We start from the raw sequence: 18,330 nt of genomic DNA on the forward strand, positions 1-18,330 counted from the left end.
AATTAATAATTCTTTATTTACCACACACAGATTTCGCAGTGCTATACACTCAAATTGGTCCCGGTCCCCATTGGGGCTCCCAATCAAAATTCATTAATCAGTGCTGTAGGAAACCGGAGTACTTGGAGGAAACTCACGAAAACACGGAGAAAACATACAAACTCTTTGCAGATGATATCCTCCGTGGGATTTACTACCCAATAATAAAGAATGAAACTAGAATCTAGTATAAAAAATGTAAAAGGGATGAGGGGGTGGTCTTTCTTTAAGGGGTGGTCTTCTTCAGAAGCTTTAATGTACAGTAAATAAAGATGTCATATTTGCAGGGAATTGTTTTGATGTATTTATACAGCTGTAAATAATTTCCTTACAAACATGTTTCTTTCAAACTGTAGAAATGATTGATTTATACCATACATTCTCCCAAGAAGACACAATGAGGGTAATTTACCAAACTGCAAAACTATTGGCACAAACTGTATCCCATTGCATTGTGGTATATAAATTACTATGTTGGAAATATAATTTAATAAAAAATAATTTACTCAGATGTACAGGGAATAAAATTATACCTGTGGGCAATACTACTATCTGCTATTTATTTCTTTCAGTATTTGCTGTCTATGTGTTTTTTCTTCCATTTATGATTAATTTGCTCTATACATGAGTAAAGGTTTATTGCAGTGAAAAAAATAATGTTTAAAGCAATATGTGTCCTGAAAGGGAATCTGTCATCAGTGTCACTTGTAATAACCTGTTTGTAGGGAGGGTGACATTGATGAAAATCATACTTAAAGGGGTACTCCAGTCCTAATACATCTTATCCCCTATCCAAAGGATAGGGGATAAGATGTCTGATCGCCGGGGTCCCGCTGCTGGGGACTCCCACAATCTGTCATTCCGCACCCACCTTTGTGAGCTCTCTACAGCGCTGGAGGCTCCGAGTGTGAAGCGTGACGACCACAGGGAGGATCGTGATGTCTTGACTCCGCCCCCTTGTGACGTCACGCCCCACCCGCTCATTGTAAGTCTATGGGAGGGGGTGTGACGGCCATCATGCCCCCTCCCATAGACTTGCATGGAGGGGATGGGGCACCCAGTCCTGGGTGTGGGGGCGGGGTCATTATGTCACAATACTTCGGCCCCGTGGTCGTCACGCTTCACACTTGGAGCCTCCAGCGCTGCAGAGAGCTCACAAAGGTGGGTGCGGAATTACAGATTGCGGGGGTCCCCAGCAGCAGGACCCTGGTGATCAGACATCTTATCCCCTATCCTTTGGATAGGGGATGAGATGTATTAGGGCCGGAGTACCCCTTTAAATGGGTTATTCAGCAATAGGAAAAAAAAAATTCAATAAACTGCACCACATTTGTCTGCAGATTGGGTATAGTTTTGCAGCTCAGTTCCATGTGAATGGAGCCAAATTGTAATACCACAGACAAGCTGCGGAGAGGTGTGGTCAGGGCCGGCTCTGCCTATAGGCAAAATAGGATGCCTAGAGTGCCATCTTGATGGGGGCATCACTCTGCCTGCCACAATAAAGTTAGGCAGCCAGCAGCACCACCATACCCCCCCCCCACCCCTGATTTATGTCACCACAGTAGTAAGGTAATTACATAATGAGGGGATTTGTTACAGTGTGTAAATCCAGTAGTAAGCTAATTACATGAGGAGAGAGCTTGTTACAGAGTGTAACCCCAGTAGTAAGGAGACTACATGAGGAGGAGGTTTGTTACAGTGTGTCACCCCAGTAGTAAGGAGACTACATGAGGAGGAGGTTTGTTACAGTGTGTAACCCCAGTAGATATCTAGTTACATGAGGTGAGGGTTTGTTACAGTGTGTCACCGCAGTAGTAAGCGAATTACATAAGGAGGGGCTTGTAACAGGGTGTCAGCCCAGTAGTAAGGAGATTACATGGGGAGGTTTGTTACAGTGTGTCTCCCCAGTAGTAAGGTGGGGCATATCAAAGGGCGGACAATTGTCAGAGCCAAGGGGTCGGCAGAAGTAGCTTTTTCCTAGGGTGGCATAACTCCTTGCACCAGCCCTGGGTGTGGTGCTGTTTTTTGAAGAAATAAGCTCTTTTTATTGCTGGATAACCCCTTTAACCATGGCTTTTCTGCCATTCAAAAGTTTTAGAAAGCTAAATGACACACATGGGGACAGTGATATCAGAAGGATCAAGATGGCAGACCCGGGCCCTTAGACATTTTGCATCCGCTTCTGTCTTGTCCTCCGTGTCAATGCTTCAGCATTTATTTCTCCTCATACTTCTTTTTTCCATCCATGAGGAAGAGAAGCCTGTGTATGTACCTACCGGCATGCACTGCGAGGGACGATCCCCACTAGTCAAAAGCGGAATGTGGAAAATATGAGCGGAGGAGTGGAGAAGGAGGGGGCTGTGACAACTGTATAGAATGTGCTGACTATTGTGCTAGTATGGTCACACTGTGTACATCGGTGGTGAGTGAAGCAGGGGGCCTATGGAGCTAGAGGGAGAAAAAATGGGGGGTGGGGAGCTAGGTAGAGGAGCAGGGGGCAATGAGGAGATAGGGAGAGAGCAGGGGACCTAGAGGAGATATGGAGAGGAGCATGGGACCTAGAGGAGATAGGGAGAGGAGCAGGGAACCTGGGGAGATGGGGAGAGGAGCAGGGGATCTAGGGAAATAGGGAGAGGAGCAGGGGGCCTAGGGAGATAGGGAGAGGAGCATGGGGCCTGTGGAGATAGGGAGAGGAGCAGGGGACCTAGGGAGAGGAGCAGGGGGCCTGGGGAGAAAGGGAGAAGAGCAGGGGATTTAGGGAAATAGGGAGAGGAGCAGGGGGCCTAGGGAGATAGGGAGAGGAGCAGGGTATCTAGGGAAATAGGGAGAGGAGCAGGGGGCCTATGGAGATAGGGAGAGGAGCAGGGGACCTAGGGAGATAGGGAGAGGAGCATGGGGCCTGGGGAGATAGGGAGAAGAGCAGGGGGCCTCGGGAGATAGGGAGAAGAGCAGGGGGCCTGGGGAGATGGGGAGAGGAGCAGGGGGCCTGGGGAGATGGGGAGAGGAGCAGGGGATCTAGGGAGAAAGGGAAAGGAGCAGGGGGCCTAGGGAGATAGGGAGAGGAGCAGGGGGCCTGGGGAGATAGGGATAGGAGAAGTGGGCCTGGGGAGATAGGGAGAGGAGCAGGGGATCTAGGGAAATAGGGAGAGGAGCAGGGGGCCTAGGGAGATAGGTAGATTAGCAGGGGGCCTGGGGAGATAGGGAGAGGAACAGGGGGCCTGGGGAGATAGGGAGATGAGCAGGGGGCCTGGGGAGATAGGGAGAGGAACAGGGGGCCTGGGGAGATAGGGAGAGGAACAGGGGGCCTGGGGAGATAGGGAGATGAGCAGGGGGCCTGGGGAGATAGGGAGAGGAACAGGGGGCCTGGGGAGATAGGGATAGGAGAAGTGGGCCTGGGGAGATAGGGAGAGGAGCAGGGGACCTAGGGAGATAGGGAGAAGAGCAGGGGGGCTGGGGAGATGGGGAGAGGAGCAGGGGGCCTGGGGAGATAGGGAGAGGAGCAGGGGATCTAGGGAAATAGGGAGAGGAGCAGGGGGCCTAGGGAGATAGGTAGATTAGCAGGGGGCCTGGGGAGATAGGGAGAGGAACAGGGGGCCTGGGGAGATAGGGAGATGAGCAGGGGGCCTGGGGAGATAGGGAGAGGAACAGGGGGCCTGGGGAGATAGGGAGAGGAGCAGGGGGCCTGGGGAGATAGGGAAAGCAGCAGGGGACTTAGGGAGTTAGGGAGAGGAGCAGGGGACCTAGGGAGATAAGAAGAGGAGCAGGGGGCCTGGGGAGATAGGGAGAGGAGCAGGGGTCCTGGGGAGATAGAGAGAGGAGCAGGGGACTTAGGGAGTTAGGGAGAGGAGCAGGGGACCTGGGAAGATAGGGAGAGGAGCAGGGGACTTAGGGAGTTAGGGAGAGGAGCAGGTGGCCTGGGGAGATAGGGAAAGGAGCCGGGGGCCTGGGGAGATAGGGAGAGTAGCTGGGAAGATAGGGAGAGGAGCAAGGGGCCTGGGGAGATAGGGAGAGGAGCAGGGGACCTAGGGAGATAGGGAGAGGAACAGGGGGCCTGGGGAGATAGGGAGAGGAGCAGGGGGCCTGGGGAGATAGGGAGAGGAGCAGGGGGCCTGGGGAGATAGGGAGAGGAGCTGGGGAGACAGGGAGAGGAGCAGGGGGCCTGGGGAGATAGGGAGAGGAGCTGGGGAGATAGGGAGAGGAGCAGGGGGCCTGGGGAGATAGGGAGAGGAGCAGGGGGCCTGGGGAGATAGGGAGAGGAGCAGGGGGCCTGGGGAGATAGGGAGAGGAGCAGGGGGCCTGGGGAGATAGGGAGAGGAGCAGGGGGCCTGGGGAGATAGGGAGAGGAGCTGGGGAGACAGGGATAGAGCACAGGACCTAGAGGATATAGGGAGAGCAGAAGGGAGTCCGGGGATAAAGGGAGATGAGCAGGGGACCTAGTTAAAGGATATGTAGTAAAGAAAGGTATATACATCTGAAATTACAACAACTATATTAATTACAAACATGCAGCTAATATGGGGAGTGCAATTTTTGGAAATGGGCTGTCAAGGTGTACTCGGGCAAAAAAGGTTGGAAACCACTGGCCTAAACCAATTTGTTTCAGTGAAGGGGTTATCACGAAAGAGAGATAAAAAGAGCCAATTTCTTCGAAAAACAGCATCACACCTGTCTGCAGGTTGTGTGTCCATGGAATTGAGATGCAACCACACACAAACTGCATACAAATGTTAAGCAGTTTTTTAAAGAATTCAGCTTTCTTTTTTCTAATCCTGGATAACCCCTTTAATGCTTCAGATTTTGGACAATTGTATGTTTTGAACTTTGTTGGAACAGCCTAGGTTTGGCCCTTTCTGTTTAAGAATGACTGTGCCCCAATGAACAAAACAGGGTCCACAAAATCATGGTTTGGGGGAGTTTAGTGTGGAAGAACCTGACTGGTCTGCACAGAGCCCTGACCTCAACCCATTTAACACCTTTGGGATGAGCTAGACGTGAAATTGCAACCAAGGCTTCCACATTAGTGTAGCACTAGTTCTAGTAGCCGATGGCCTCTCTGGATTGTGCGGCTTTGCACTGTAAGGGTAATGTGTGTCTTGCTATATAAATGGCATTCTTATCAATTCTTCCATGAATCCAATTAAATTTTGTAGTGATTAACACAGCGCTCATTCTGATAAGAGGAATGTTGGTACAGAGTCAAAGCTATTAGGACTCAGAAAACGCACTGTAATTAACTATGCACGCTATATCAGTCATTACTGCTTCCTGCATTTAGCGTCAAATCCTAAAAAAAGAGACTGTGAACTGTTCCAAGGTTAATAGTAACTAGCGCTTAGCAGCATTACTGGTGCATGAATGAAGAGGACAAAAGGAACAGGCTCACAAAACTGAAATTGATGGCTCCCATTAACATCTGCCGGACAAGTATACGGTACTCTCTCCATTAACTCACACAGCCATTGCCCATACCAAATCACATGCAATGTACTGTGACATATTGACAATGGAAGAAACATTCTCCAAATGGCTCTTTTAATATCAAAACAATCAATATGGGAGTTTAATGTATAGCCTGTGCTGTCAGTTAAAAACTGCGGGCTCGATGCTTAATTCCTAAGCCTATTTTATTGCTACTTGCTTTTAAACCACATTTGTCAGCAGAATGTAATGGAAATATTTCCCATGAAAATCAAATCAAGTCTAGTGATCCTTTCTCAACTTGTTATAGTGCCTGAATGTTTATATTATTAACTAGTGATGATCAATATGAAGGGCCATATTTACCAACTGACACTGGAGGACCAGTGCCTATAGAACTTGCAGGGAACAATGCAAAGCAAAATTCCCAGGCTGCTAAATTTTGGTGGGGTGATGCATGGGGGAAACTATTTCTGTACAGCAAGCACTAGGCTGAAAGCAATGCAGACTTTTAATGTCAGGGAACTAAGGGGATACCATTACTGTGTTGGAGTGCCATTACTGTGCAGGGACACTATACTTGGAAAATAGGCTAGAGGCACTACTACTATAGAAGACACTTAGAAGCTGCTTTTATTGTGTGGAAGACTATTATTAAGTGGGGCAGCAAACTATAGAGACGAGTAGTGGCTGGAAGAAATCATAATGGTGGTCTGGGCCAGAAAGAGAGAAAAAATAAGAACTCCAATCAAAAAGGGCATTACATATAAGGATTCAATTTTTCACTCATCTGTAGTACTGATCCGTACTTTAGTAACATTTAATGTGAACTTAGCTTAATTTGCTTTGTCTTGTTACCCAGTCTCAGCATGGTAATAATTAACATATATGTATGTGTGTGTGTGAAACTCAACACATTTATTTGTATGTATGTATGTTCCAGAATAACTTCCAAATGGCTGGAGATGTTTTGATGAAACTTGGTACACATGTTACTTACATCTAAAAATATAGTAGAGTTAAATCAACCCTAACAACCCCCCCTATGCGAGGGTGGGATTTTTTTCCTCTGAAGTCCAATGCAAGTCTATAGGACTTCATGATTACATAGTAACATAGTTCATAAGGTTGAAAAAAGACCAGAGTCCATCAAGTTCAACCTATAACCCTAATGAGTCTCTACTGAGTTGATCCAGAGGAAGGCAAAAAAAACCTCATACTAGAGGTATACATTCCTTCCCGACTCCAAATATGGCAGTCAGGATAAATCCCTGGATCAACGTTCTGTCCCTATAGATCTAGAATTCATAACCTGTAATGTTATTATTCTCCAAAAATGCATCCAGACCCCTTTTAAATTATTTTACCGAGTTAACCATGACCACCTCCTCAGGCAGAGAATTCCACAGTCTCACTGCTCTTACAGTAAAGAACCCACGTCTGTGCTGGTGTAGAAACCTTCTTTCCTCTAAACCTTCTTTCCTCTAAATGATTGTGTTGCTCTCGGGCAGAGATTGCCCAAGACTTTTAGGCTAGGGTCACTAGTACCACATCCGCAGCATATTTGGCATGGCAAATGTGATGATAACTGTCTATAGAGTGAGCCTCCTGCTGTACCCGTGTGTCCTGTGTTGTCTGAGCTAGGCCTAGAGTGGCTGCAATGTCTGTGAGTAAATTGTGCATGTGCGCGACTTGTAGATCCCTGTGTGTTAGCTCATAGTGGCAGATTGCTGCTACGAGCAGACAACACAGGACACATGGGCACAGCAGGAGGCTCACTGGTGCTACTGTTTGATTTTTAACTGTCTGGCAAGCAAATGCAGAGATAGTGTGGATTGGATAGTGAGGATGGCATATGAGGTCGGGGTATGAGGTCACATACGATGACGGGATATGAGTTCAGAGGTGTAACTTGTAGCTTCAGGGCCCCAATGCAAAATCTGTAATGGAGTCCCATGTCTAGAGTGTAATGAGACAGAGGTGCCTTTGGGTCCCCTTAAGCATCAGGGCCCAGGTGCGACTGTTACCTCTGCACCTCCTATAATTATGCCCCATATGAGGACAGAAATAAGGATGGGATATCTGTATATGAGGTAGGTATATGAGGATGAGAAATATGGATATGAGGATGGGAGATGAGGACAAGAGCATCATTGTTGATTTTTCTCTCCCATAAGGTTTGTAATGAATGGGCAGGGAAACAGTCCACTCTAGCACTCACCTAGAACTCCTGTTCCTGCAAATTGCCAGGCCCGTCGGAAGAGGACAGACAAACCAAGCAATTGCTTGGGGCCTCGAGCTGGCCCGGGGCCCCGAAGCAGAGCCTGTGTTTGCCTGTCCTCCTTCCCTATCCCTTTCAGCAGGCAGCTCGCCCTGTCGGCCTGCCGGGCCAGCAGTGCTAGAGCTTGTCTGGAGCGGGAGGCAGAGACTGAAGTCGCTGCCTCCGGCTCCTTTTTGTGCCCCGCCCTGGCTCACCTCCAGTCCGGACTTCATACGTTCGTGTGTCACATGACGTCACGCTGAGTACAAGGGCGTCCTAACGCCGGCCCTAGAGCGTGACGTGAGGTGTCACGTGACTGTGCTCGTCGTGTGGCGTTAGTTACATTTCAGTGACTCTGACTGGGGTCAGTACCCCTAACTACTTGCCTACTGGGTCTGGGGGGAGGGGTTTAGTCTGGGGTACTACCTGCCTATTGGGGGGAAGGGGGCTAATCTGGGGTACTACCTTCCTACTGGGGGAGGAGGGGGTTAATCTGGGGGTACTACCTGCCTACTGGGGGGATGGGGGGGTTAATCTGGCCCCCTCCAGTAGTCAGGTAGTACCCCCAGATTAACCCCCTCCCCCCAGTAGGAAGGTAGCACCCCCATATGAACCCCCTCCTGGGGTACAGGGGGTACTACCTGCCTACTGGGGGGGGGGGTTAATCTGGGGTACTACCTTCCTACTGGGTGAGGAGGGAGTTAATCTGGGCCCCCCAGTAGTCAGGTAGTACCCCCAGATTAACCCCTCCAGTAGGAAGGTAAAACCCCCAGATGAACCCCCTCCTGGGGTACAGGGAGTACTACCTACCTACTGAGGGGGGTAATCTGGGGGTACTACCTGACTACTGGGGGGAGGGGGTTAATCTGGGGTACTACCTGCCTTCTGGGGGGGGGGTAATCTGGGGCCCCCCAGTAGGTAGGTAGTACCCCCAGATTAACCCCCTCCCCACCAGTTGGAAGGTAGTACCCCAAGATTAACCCCCACCCCACCAGTAGGAAGGTAGTACCCCAAGATTAACCCCCACCCCCACCCTGTAAGAAGGTAGTACCCCCAGATTAACACCCTCCCCCCAGTAGGAAGGTAGCACCCCCAGATTAACCCCCTCCTGGGGTACAGGGGGTACTACCTGCCTATTGGGGGGGTTAATCTGGGGGTACTACCTGCCTACTGGGGGGGGTTAATCTGGGCGAACTACCTGCCTACTAGGGGGAGGGGGTTAATCTGGGGTACTACCTGCCTACTGGGGGGGGGGGGTAATCTGGGGCCCCCCAGTAGATAGGTAGTAACTCCAGATTAACCCCCTCCTCACCAGTAGGAAGGTAGTACCCCCAGATTAACCCCCACTCCCCCACCCTGTAGGAAGGTAGTACCCCCAGATTAACCCCCTCTTTCCCCCAGTAGGAAGGTAGCATCCCCAGATGAACCCCCACCTGGGGTGCGGGGGGGTATTACCTGCCTACTGGGGGAGAGGGGGTTAATGTAGAGGTACTACCTTCCTACAGGGTGGGGAGGGGGTCAATCTGGGGGTACTACATTGTATCGAATATACATTAAACATTTGCAAAAAACACCACTGTACCATACAATTTGTATGGTACAGTGGTGTTTTTCGCAAATGTTCATTTATTGAAAATGTTCAAATTTCATGCACATTAAATGCAACAGCAGTATTTGCACAGTGCAAATACTGCTGTTGCATTTAATGTGCATGAAAATTGCAATGTTAACCTCCTTTTTTATTTATATAAATTGTGGGTAAACTTAAACTGTATGGCTATGATGTGGTTCCTGTAGGCTTTGCGTGGGGGGGGGGGCCTCCATGTCTATTTTGCTTGGGACCCCCAAATTCCTTCAAACGGCCCTGCAAATTGCGTAGTGGCTTAAACATTGACTCCACAACTATTTGATGGTATTGGTCCCCAGTCAGGATATTGTAGTATTATCCACTAACAGTACGTAGATGTTATCAAGTCCCGATAAGGTGCTGTTATCCAGCCACAGTATGGTTGTAATATCCTGTAGCAGTATGCTCACACCACTGAATGACAAGTAATGGCTCTGCACTAGGCAAGAATACTAAGTCTAAAAGTCCCTGAGTGGCATTATCACCTACTGTGATTAAGTGAGTGCCCACAAAAATGAGGCCACAAAGACTTATATAATTTTAGAATTGTCAAAAATGGTGACCTTTTGATCAGAACGTTTGCTGGTGTACAAGGATGCTTTTGCCAAGTCATACATCTAGAGGAGGTACTGCCCCATTTCCAGGGCCTGGACCTTAAAGAATAAACATGCTGGCCAAGCTCACTTCCAGGATCACCACGTGAGCATCACTTCCCACATTAATGGAACAAATGAGAAATAATAAAAAGAGAATTTGAATACAACAAACATGGAAGTCAGCACCCTAATTATAACAGACAAAGGATAATAGACAAATATAAATACATTTTCTATAATCTAAACAGTAAGCAGATATAAATAATAACTTAAAAACATTCTAGAATGATAATAAGCACCCTTTCACTCATATAAAACATTAATAAATCCAGCTATTATGTCCTGCAGACCTGGAACAATGGAACAAAAATAAAGTAGTCCATCACAAAGTTAATAGCAGGATATCATGCGGAGTTCTTTTTGTGCAGCTTACAGCGTTTTAGCCTCTGCTTTCAGCAAATTAATGTTCCCCCTACTGTATATGAGAGCAGTCCTGCTGTATACCGCTCTCATTATGGACAGCACGCCACCCCGGAGCTAAGTCACAGCTCCAGAAATCTTGCACATAATCCATGATTTACAGCCAAAGTTTAACATTACACAGCAATATATTAAATTCTCCATCATTTCTCAGCTCACAAAACTCAGCCGAGTATCCTGAATTATATCTCACTGCATTTTTATCACTGCAGTATAGTTCTGTGAAACAGATCATACTGTAAATGGAAAACTTTTGTGACTAATCCACTATTCTTTTTTGCATTAACAGGAGTGACAGCAGTCCAACATGCAGATCATGTATGTTTTTATTTTTATTTTTTTTATTAGAGGGCATAGTAGACTTTATTTCTGTGAAAACATTATTATTTTGCATTCTACACACTCCTCGGCATTAACAAACAGATGAACTATTCGCCACCTTTTTGTGTAAGTCAGCTTAATACTCTTTACAAATGCCTATGAGTAAGGTCCCGACACAAAAATATATTAGGAATCCATTTCACAAGGATCCTGAATAGATGCTTATCAAAGGGGCCATGCACACCATTGTATTGCATGGTGCATCACAACAGTAGATATGTAAGAAACAAATTAATGGTACTTTGGATACCCCAACAGGTAGGACTGGACTGTCCTGTACAAGTTAAATACGTTTTTGATTTAAGTGTTTTATGTAAAATTTCCTTTAAAGGAAAGTCAAATATGATTTGACAGAATTCAAATTTGATGGAATCCACCTGGAATACATTGTCGGCTATGGGAAAGGCAATGTACGCGTGTTCCTAGCACTGACTGATCCAGTTGGTGCTGCAGCACTCGGTATCTTTGGCCACAATTCTTCCTGCAGGAGACTTACTCTAAGGGTACGTTCACACGAGCGGATCCCCAGCGCGTATTACGCTGTGGATCCACCGCTGAAGGATCGCTGTATGCTGCCTTTACAGGTGCCTGCTCGGAGCGCCACTACGCCGCAATGAGCAGACACACTGCAATGTGCGACATACTCGCACATCACGGCAGCTCTTGGCTAGCTCATAGAGCAGGGGGAGCGGCTACGATGTGTGCGAGTACACCACGCATGCGCAGCTACTCGCACATCGACATCGCTTCAGTGTGTCTGCTTGTAGCAGCGTATTGCTGCTCCAAGCAGGCACCTGTAAAGACAGCATACAGCCGTCCTTCAGGGGCGAATCCTCAGCGTAATACGCGCCGGGGATCCGCTCGTGGAACGTACCCTTAGGGTGTATTTACATCCCAGTTTGTGCCTCCTTGGGAAGGATACGATTTCTAAAGCTTGTACTAGGCTGCACTGTATCTATGCACAGACCAGCATGGGCCCCATTCAATCATAGGACTTCGGCGTAGTCAGCTAGGGACTATTTTTAGTTCATTTTCCAAGTGTATCTGACTTTTGGATCGGACAGAATATCATGGTGTCGCACATTTTTCAGTCTGATCTAAAAGTCAGATATGCTGGGAAAACAACCCAAACCTAGTCACTAGCTGACTACGCTTGAGTTGTAGGATTGAATGTGGTCTGTGCCACTCCATGTGCCCATATCGGTTGTGATATGAATGTAGCCTTAAACATGCTATCTCAATAAGCATATTATTGTAGTAAAGTAATAGTAATTCTAGATTTTTTAGCTTTGTTTAATTAATTTAGCATATTTAAACTTAATTTAAGTGTGCATACCTAGCTCCAAATTAAGGATACTCTCTGAAATAAAATAAAAACTAACTTCTAAGGATTAGTCTAGTTAAATGAATAAATTAATAAATAAAAAGCATCAAACTAAAAGGCTTAAACTAGGAGCAATAAAGGTAATTGCCAGACATTTGTGGTTCACCTTACTTCCACTGGAACGTCATCCAAAGAAAATATGATGTTGGCAAATCCCTTCCATGCATGTTGTGCTTGAAACTACAATTCCCTGCAGCCCTGTGGAAACTGATCTCCCTCCCACTTAGTGGTCGCTGCACCCATTGAAGCACAGACACTCTCCCTTTCAACACCTGACTAGTGATGCATTATCTCGGGCCGCAATGCAATCTGGGAAAGGCCTGAGGCAACACTAATTTTGCATGCTGCTAAAAATGAACATCCAGGACAAAGATCACATGAGAATTACCATCAAACACAGGTACAGACACTATATTATGAACTACACTCACTTTACAGCACAGTCAAATAAAAAAATCTCAGAATACCCTGTTAATCACACACACACACAAAAAAAAAAAAACATTTTCAAAGAATTTCAGCCCTTCCACAATATGACCTGCTAACTACATTTTAAGTGCCAGGAGTCTGGACTATATCCTTAAGATGATTTAGCTACAGGATCGGTTCAACAGTGCAAAAGCTTGCTCGACAAGCAGGCAGGTGTCAGTGCATCTGCTTGCACAGTGAGGCAAAGGCTTTTGGTTTCTGTCCTGGAAATTTTGAGTCTATAGCCAAGAAAATCCCATTGAGAACCGGTAGAGAAGATGTAGGTGGACAAAAAAAAAAAAAAGAAAACACACAAAAATAGTGATAAACTCCAAGCAATGATTAGTCAACAATGGCTTATCTTTCTTCAGTATATGGCCCAGAAGCTCATATCCAGGATGCCAGAATTGCAGAAATCTTGAACAAAAAGACTGTAAATATTAAGTCTTTGCATAAACTTTAGATATTTATCATTAAAAGTTCAAACATGTGACAAAAAGTTCTAAAAACACTGGGGCAGCAAATGTGTGTGTGAAAACCCAAATTTGTGTCATTCTCATAACTTTTGGCCACAACTGTACATTTCACACTGCAAAATTTTCTCAATGAACTTTAGCTACTTCTTCATGTACAAACAATGACACACAAGTCATTTGAAGCAGACTGAAGAAGAATTTCCATTTGGAATCAAAACCCCATTGATGTCCATGGAAGTTCCTGATGAGGATTATTTTCTGCTTCAAAAATTGACATGTCCATTGTTAGAACAGAAACTAATTCCACATGGAAATTCTGCTTCAATCTGCTTTAAATAACTTGTGTGACATGGATTCTGCATGGAGAAGTGAGGAAATTAAGCAATTAAGGGCCCTTTCACACAGCAGAATTTTGTCACAGAATTTTCTTCAGTGAGAAAATTCTGCTTTGTGAAAGGGCCCTTAAAGGGGTTTTCTGATCATAACATATTAATGGCCTATTGTCAGGATAGGTATAAATTGGTGGGGTGCCCACATGGGTCCTAAGTTTTTTATGCACAAAGTTACAAAGCAAGAACCAGATGGGTCCCTTCTCTGTCTAGTGGCCTCAATGGCACCTGAGCTGCAGTAACTCATCGCAGCCACTTCACAATGAAACAAGGATGAGATGACCGTAAAATCAGGAGTTTGTCTGGCGCAGAAAGGAACCGTCAGGAAGCAGGATAAAATCAAAGGATTTATTGAATGCAACGCGTTTCGCTGCGCATGCACAGCTTCTTCAGGCATGACAAAATGTGAAATGCTTTGCATTCAATAAATCCTTTGATTTTATCCTGCTTCCTGATGGTTCCTTTCTGTGCCAGACAAACTCCTGATTTTATGGTGATCTCATGCTTGTTTCTACTCTACTAAGGAGGACTGCAGTGGACTGACATATACATTTCACGCCTTGTTGTGTGTGGGCGCACAACCAACTTTGGTAAGTGGCGTGGGATTACCTCCCTTCCCCCCACTCACAAGATCTGCTGATCCAGCACATGAGGCGCCTTCTCCCCTCTCTCTAGACTTCACAATGAAGGGAGCTGTCTGCTTCTGACTAAGTTCACTGTATATATATATATATATATATATATATATATATATATATATATATATATATATGCTGAACCTGGGGCTCAGATAAGCAACTGATCAGTGGGGTCAGCTAGTATCAGCACTCAACCATCCTGCCATCTTGAAGATATGCCATCAATATGCTATGACCTTAAAGGATTGTACCAGGAATAAAAAAAACTGGCATTTTGTCTTTCAAAGACAGTGCCCTCCTTGTCTCCACTTTGGGTGTGGTATTACAACTTGGCTCCATTCACTTCAACGGAACGGAGCTGTAGAACCACACCCAAATGGGAGACAAACAGCAAGATGTCTTTGAAAGAAAAAAGGCCTGCTTTCTGATTCCTGGAATATCCCTTTAAACCCTATTTAGTCTCTCAAATAACCTTTTAGCTTACAGAACCATTGTGGACCACTTTGTAGCATTTACCTATAATCTCCAGTAATTACCTTTTATGTCACTGGAAGAACCTAGCCTGAAAAATGTGAAGCCAACAATAAATAACCACAATATTAACATCCCATGGATTATTGAATTAATTAAACCTGTATGGTTTTTAAGATTTAAGCAAAGAAACATAAGAAGAAAAGCTTGACGCCTGTTGGAAACCAGATGCTACGTGGCAGAATATCAAATGAATATCTGCATTGTACATGCTAGACCTCATTGTGGAAAAAATAGTTCTACAACACAAAATCTGAGCCTGGCAACAGTAAATCAATTCATAAAAGAACAATGGAGAATAGGATCTGATAGGAACATTGTTTTATTTGCATTGTCCCATTACTGTAGATGTACTGTTTGTTCTTGGGGTTCAGAACCATAATATTGCTTACAGGAGTGGTGGTTAAAGGGGTACTTTGCGGGGTCATGACGTCTCAGCCCTGCCGCTCGTGGTGTCATTCCCCACCCCCTCAATGCAAGTCTATGGGAGGGGGTGTGGCAGCCTCATCGCGCCTTCCCATAGACTTACGTTGAGGGGGCGGGACTCCACGAGCCGAGTGGCTGAGATGTCATTACCCCGCCTCCCGCACCCAACATTCTAAACGAACGCCAGGAGCTGCACAGAGATCGCGGGGGTCCCAGCAGTGGGACCCCTGCAATCAGACATCTTATCCTTTGGATAGGGGATGAGATGTCTAGGGGCAGAGTACCCCTTTAACTAGGCATTTTATACTGTAGGAGCCTCAAATGGAGAACATAATCCCACCAGAGGATGTAGATCACATATAGAAGAGAAGGCACATGCACATATAGTATGCATTACTTTTTTGACATGTATTTTCTATATTAGCTAGAACATGATTTAAATCGGTAGAAGAAGGAGATTTTTTAAGCAAAACACATATAAAGAGAACACAGGCATGACAACAGGCATATAAAAAAGCTCATTCACAAATATAAACAACCCGAGAAATTCACATTAGAGTCCTGGCTCTGGATCAGCCATGGCTATGGTGGCAGATTCATTTACAGATGGATCCAAATGTACGCTGGCAAATCCCATTGTAAAGGGTCAACCAGGGTTCTGATATTTTTGACAGCAAGAATAGCATTGAAAAGCATTCTTGGCATCAAAAATACTGGAAAGCTTGATGGAAACCCACAACAAATTCTCTGGACACCCGTCTGACAAATCTATTTGTGGATGTGAAGCAGAGCAGTCAGCACATAGTAACGCTAATGCCTGATCCTTAGCCTGCAGAAGGCAGATGGGCCATATTGTGTACATATGCATCTGGGTGTCACTGACAGGTAACAGTTTTATGATTCACAATGTTGTTTATATTCAGTTCAACATAAAAAGAATTTCTTATTTTCGATGCTGAGGTGGTGAGACCAAATTACCAGGATCCAGCACTTGCTTCTCTATTTTGAGCACAATGCTTCTTTATTAAAAAATAGAATCCGTAGTCTTTATTTTGTTTTATTCCTATCTGCATAATGAAATTTGCCAATAAGCAACTTACCTGTCAGTCCTGCTGCTTCTGCAGATAGGAAGGCGCTCCATGACAATAGGAAAAAAAGTCCTGTCTCCAACATAGGGAATTCACATAGCTTTGTAAATTTTGTCAAGTAACAAAAAGGTATTAAGGAAAACAAATATTACCATAATTGAGAAATGTCTGTTTTTACAAGCCCACAATGGGAAATGAAAAGTGTAAAAAGCATTACCATTTATCTAGCAGTGTCTTGGAAGCATAACTTGTTTATCTGTTACATTTCTCAACAATATGAATAACAAAACGTCTTTTTACTTATACATTCCACCTTGTACAGTTTTTTGTGAGTGGACTGCACAATTTCACCCCAGTTTATCTTTCGAAAATCTTGTGTTTTGTAGGGAGCATGTATTTTTATTTTATTTTTTTGTGAATAAAAATGAAATTTATTGGGAATATCCATTTTCCTTACAAGAGAGCTTCAAAGTTAGTAAAATGCAACATTTTCTAAATTTTCAGGATGTTAAATACATTAAAGTGAATAGTTAAAGACATGACAATTCAAACATCAATTAGTCAACTCAAGGTACATGGTCCGAGCAGGGAGCATGTATTAGGGTGTGTTTACCTGCTGCAAGTTACGCTAACATTGATCTCAATAGGTCCATGGACAGTCCGCAATAGTGTCAGATATACGGACTGTCCACAGACCCATTCGAATGAATAGTGGCGGAGCTTGCAGCACACTTTATGATGCTTGAAAAAAGGCTCACATGGAGCCGAAACATTGCTTTTGTCATCAATAAACTCCAGCTCTTTTTCCATTGAGCGGAGCCTCCAGATTGATGCTGCGGCCTTTGCATTCCTCTATGGTAACTTGCAGCAGGAAACCCGCCGTTACTTACTAGCATGTGAGGGCATCCTTAAGGGGTAAATCCAATTATGCAGCCAATTTATAAACAATATGAAGCAGACCCACGTGTCTCCATAGATACAGACAACAAACACACTCTGTGTAGTCTGATCTAGCCTTTGAACTTCCATTCCTTCCCTAACTGCTATTATATTTCAAATATATGTAAGTATGGACAGCTAGAAGCAGAGGTGGGATTTAGACATTTGTCGCCATGTTCTTGTGATCCAGTATAAAATAAAATAAATAAAAATAGGGGTAAAAAGAACCCTGACTTACTTGGAACACTTCTACCCCTTTCAAATGCTGCTAGCTGAATAATTTAGAAATGCATGTTGGCTATGTAATGTACATATCAATGTCCACTTTCAGAATGCTGAATGTTTATGTATGGTGGTTCGGCAGAACATTCCTAAACTTTACTGCCAGTCATATGAAGGTGCAACCTTTGCCTATATCCCAAGCATTAAGTGGTGAAATTGCCAGCATACGCTGAACCCTGAAGTCATTATTAAGTGACCAGTGACATTAACTGAGCACAATATAATATCACTGTAGGTGTGTATTCTAGGTATAGATGAGAATTTTATAAAGGTATTAGTTAACCCCTGTAGAAAGGTGGGATTGGGTACTGTACTGGGCTATAATGGGCAATATTCTAGTATAACAATTTTTGAAACAGAAATAAAAGGTGTGTTACATTTTGAAGACCAACCAACAAAATATAGCCCCTAGGTAAAGGGAATGGCGCTACTAACACAAAAACAACAAGGTGCCCAAAGGAACTAACCTACATACCCCTCCACCTACTAAAACATAAATTATCTTAAGTATGCTGTAAAATAATGTAACACCGTGGATTACACTTTGAAGATCATAGGCATTCCATTACCACCTATTGTTCCCATCCCTGGATGAAAGGGAGAGCTGCAATACCATGCACAAACTGAGGACAATAGTGGTGCTGTTTCAGGAAGAAAGCAGCTATGTTTTTTTTCTAATCCAAGATAACACCATTAAAGATTCTCAGAGGACTGCTGACAGGGGAGTTTAAAGTGGTATTCCGGGCAAACTTTTTTTTATCAGGTGTCTGATCGCAGGGGGCCTGCTGCTGAGACCCCCCGCGATCTCCCTGCAGCACCCGCATTCTATGCAGGTGCTGAATCTCCAGTTTCGGAAACCACCCCCTCCCATAGACATGAATGGAGGGGGCGTGGCGTGACGTTACGTC

The 18,330-nt window shown here is 45.0% G+C and overlaps 1 protein-coding gene across 5 annotated transcripts in view; it reads right to left on the bottom strand.

Moving 5' to 3' along the window:
- SLC9A9 (solute carrier family 9 member A9) overlaps positions 1 to 18,330 on the bottom strand; it is an 848,969-nt gene that overhangs the window by 572,092 nt on the left and 258,547 nt on the right. For all 5 annotated transcript variants that reach the window (XM_056564816.1, XM_056564814.1, XM_056564813.1 and 2 more), the window contains exon 8: positions 16,214 to 16,319. In XM_056564816.1, coding sequence (XP_056420791.1) covers positions 16,214 to 16,319 — 106 coding nt within the window. The remainder of the gene's footprint in view (positions 1 to 16,213; positions 16,320 to 18,330) is intronic.

Source organism: Hyla sarda, chromosome 3, assembly GCF_029499605.1.
Source record: "Hyla sarda isolate aHylSar1 chromosome 3, aHylSar1.hap1, whole genome shotgun sequence".
Classification (NCBI taxonomy): domain Eukaryota; kingdom Metazoa; phylum Chordata; class Amphibia; order Anura; family Hylidae; genus Hyla; species Hyla sarda.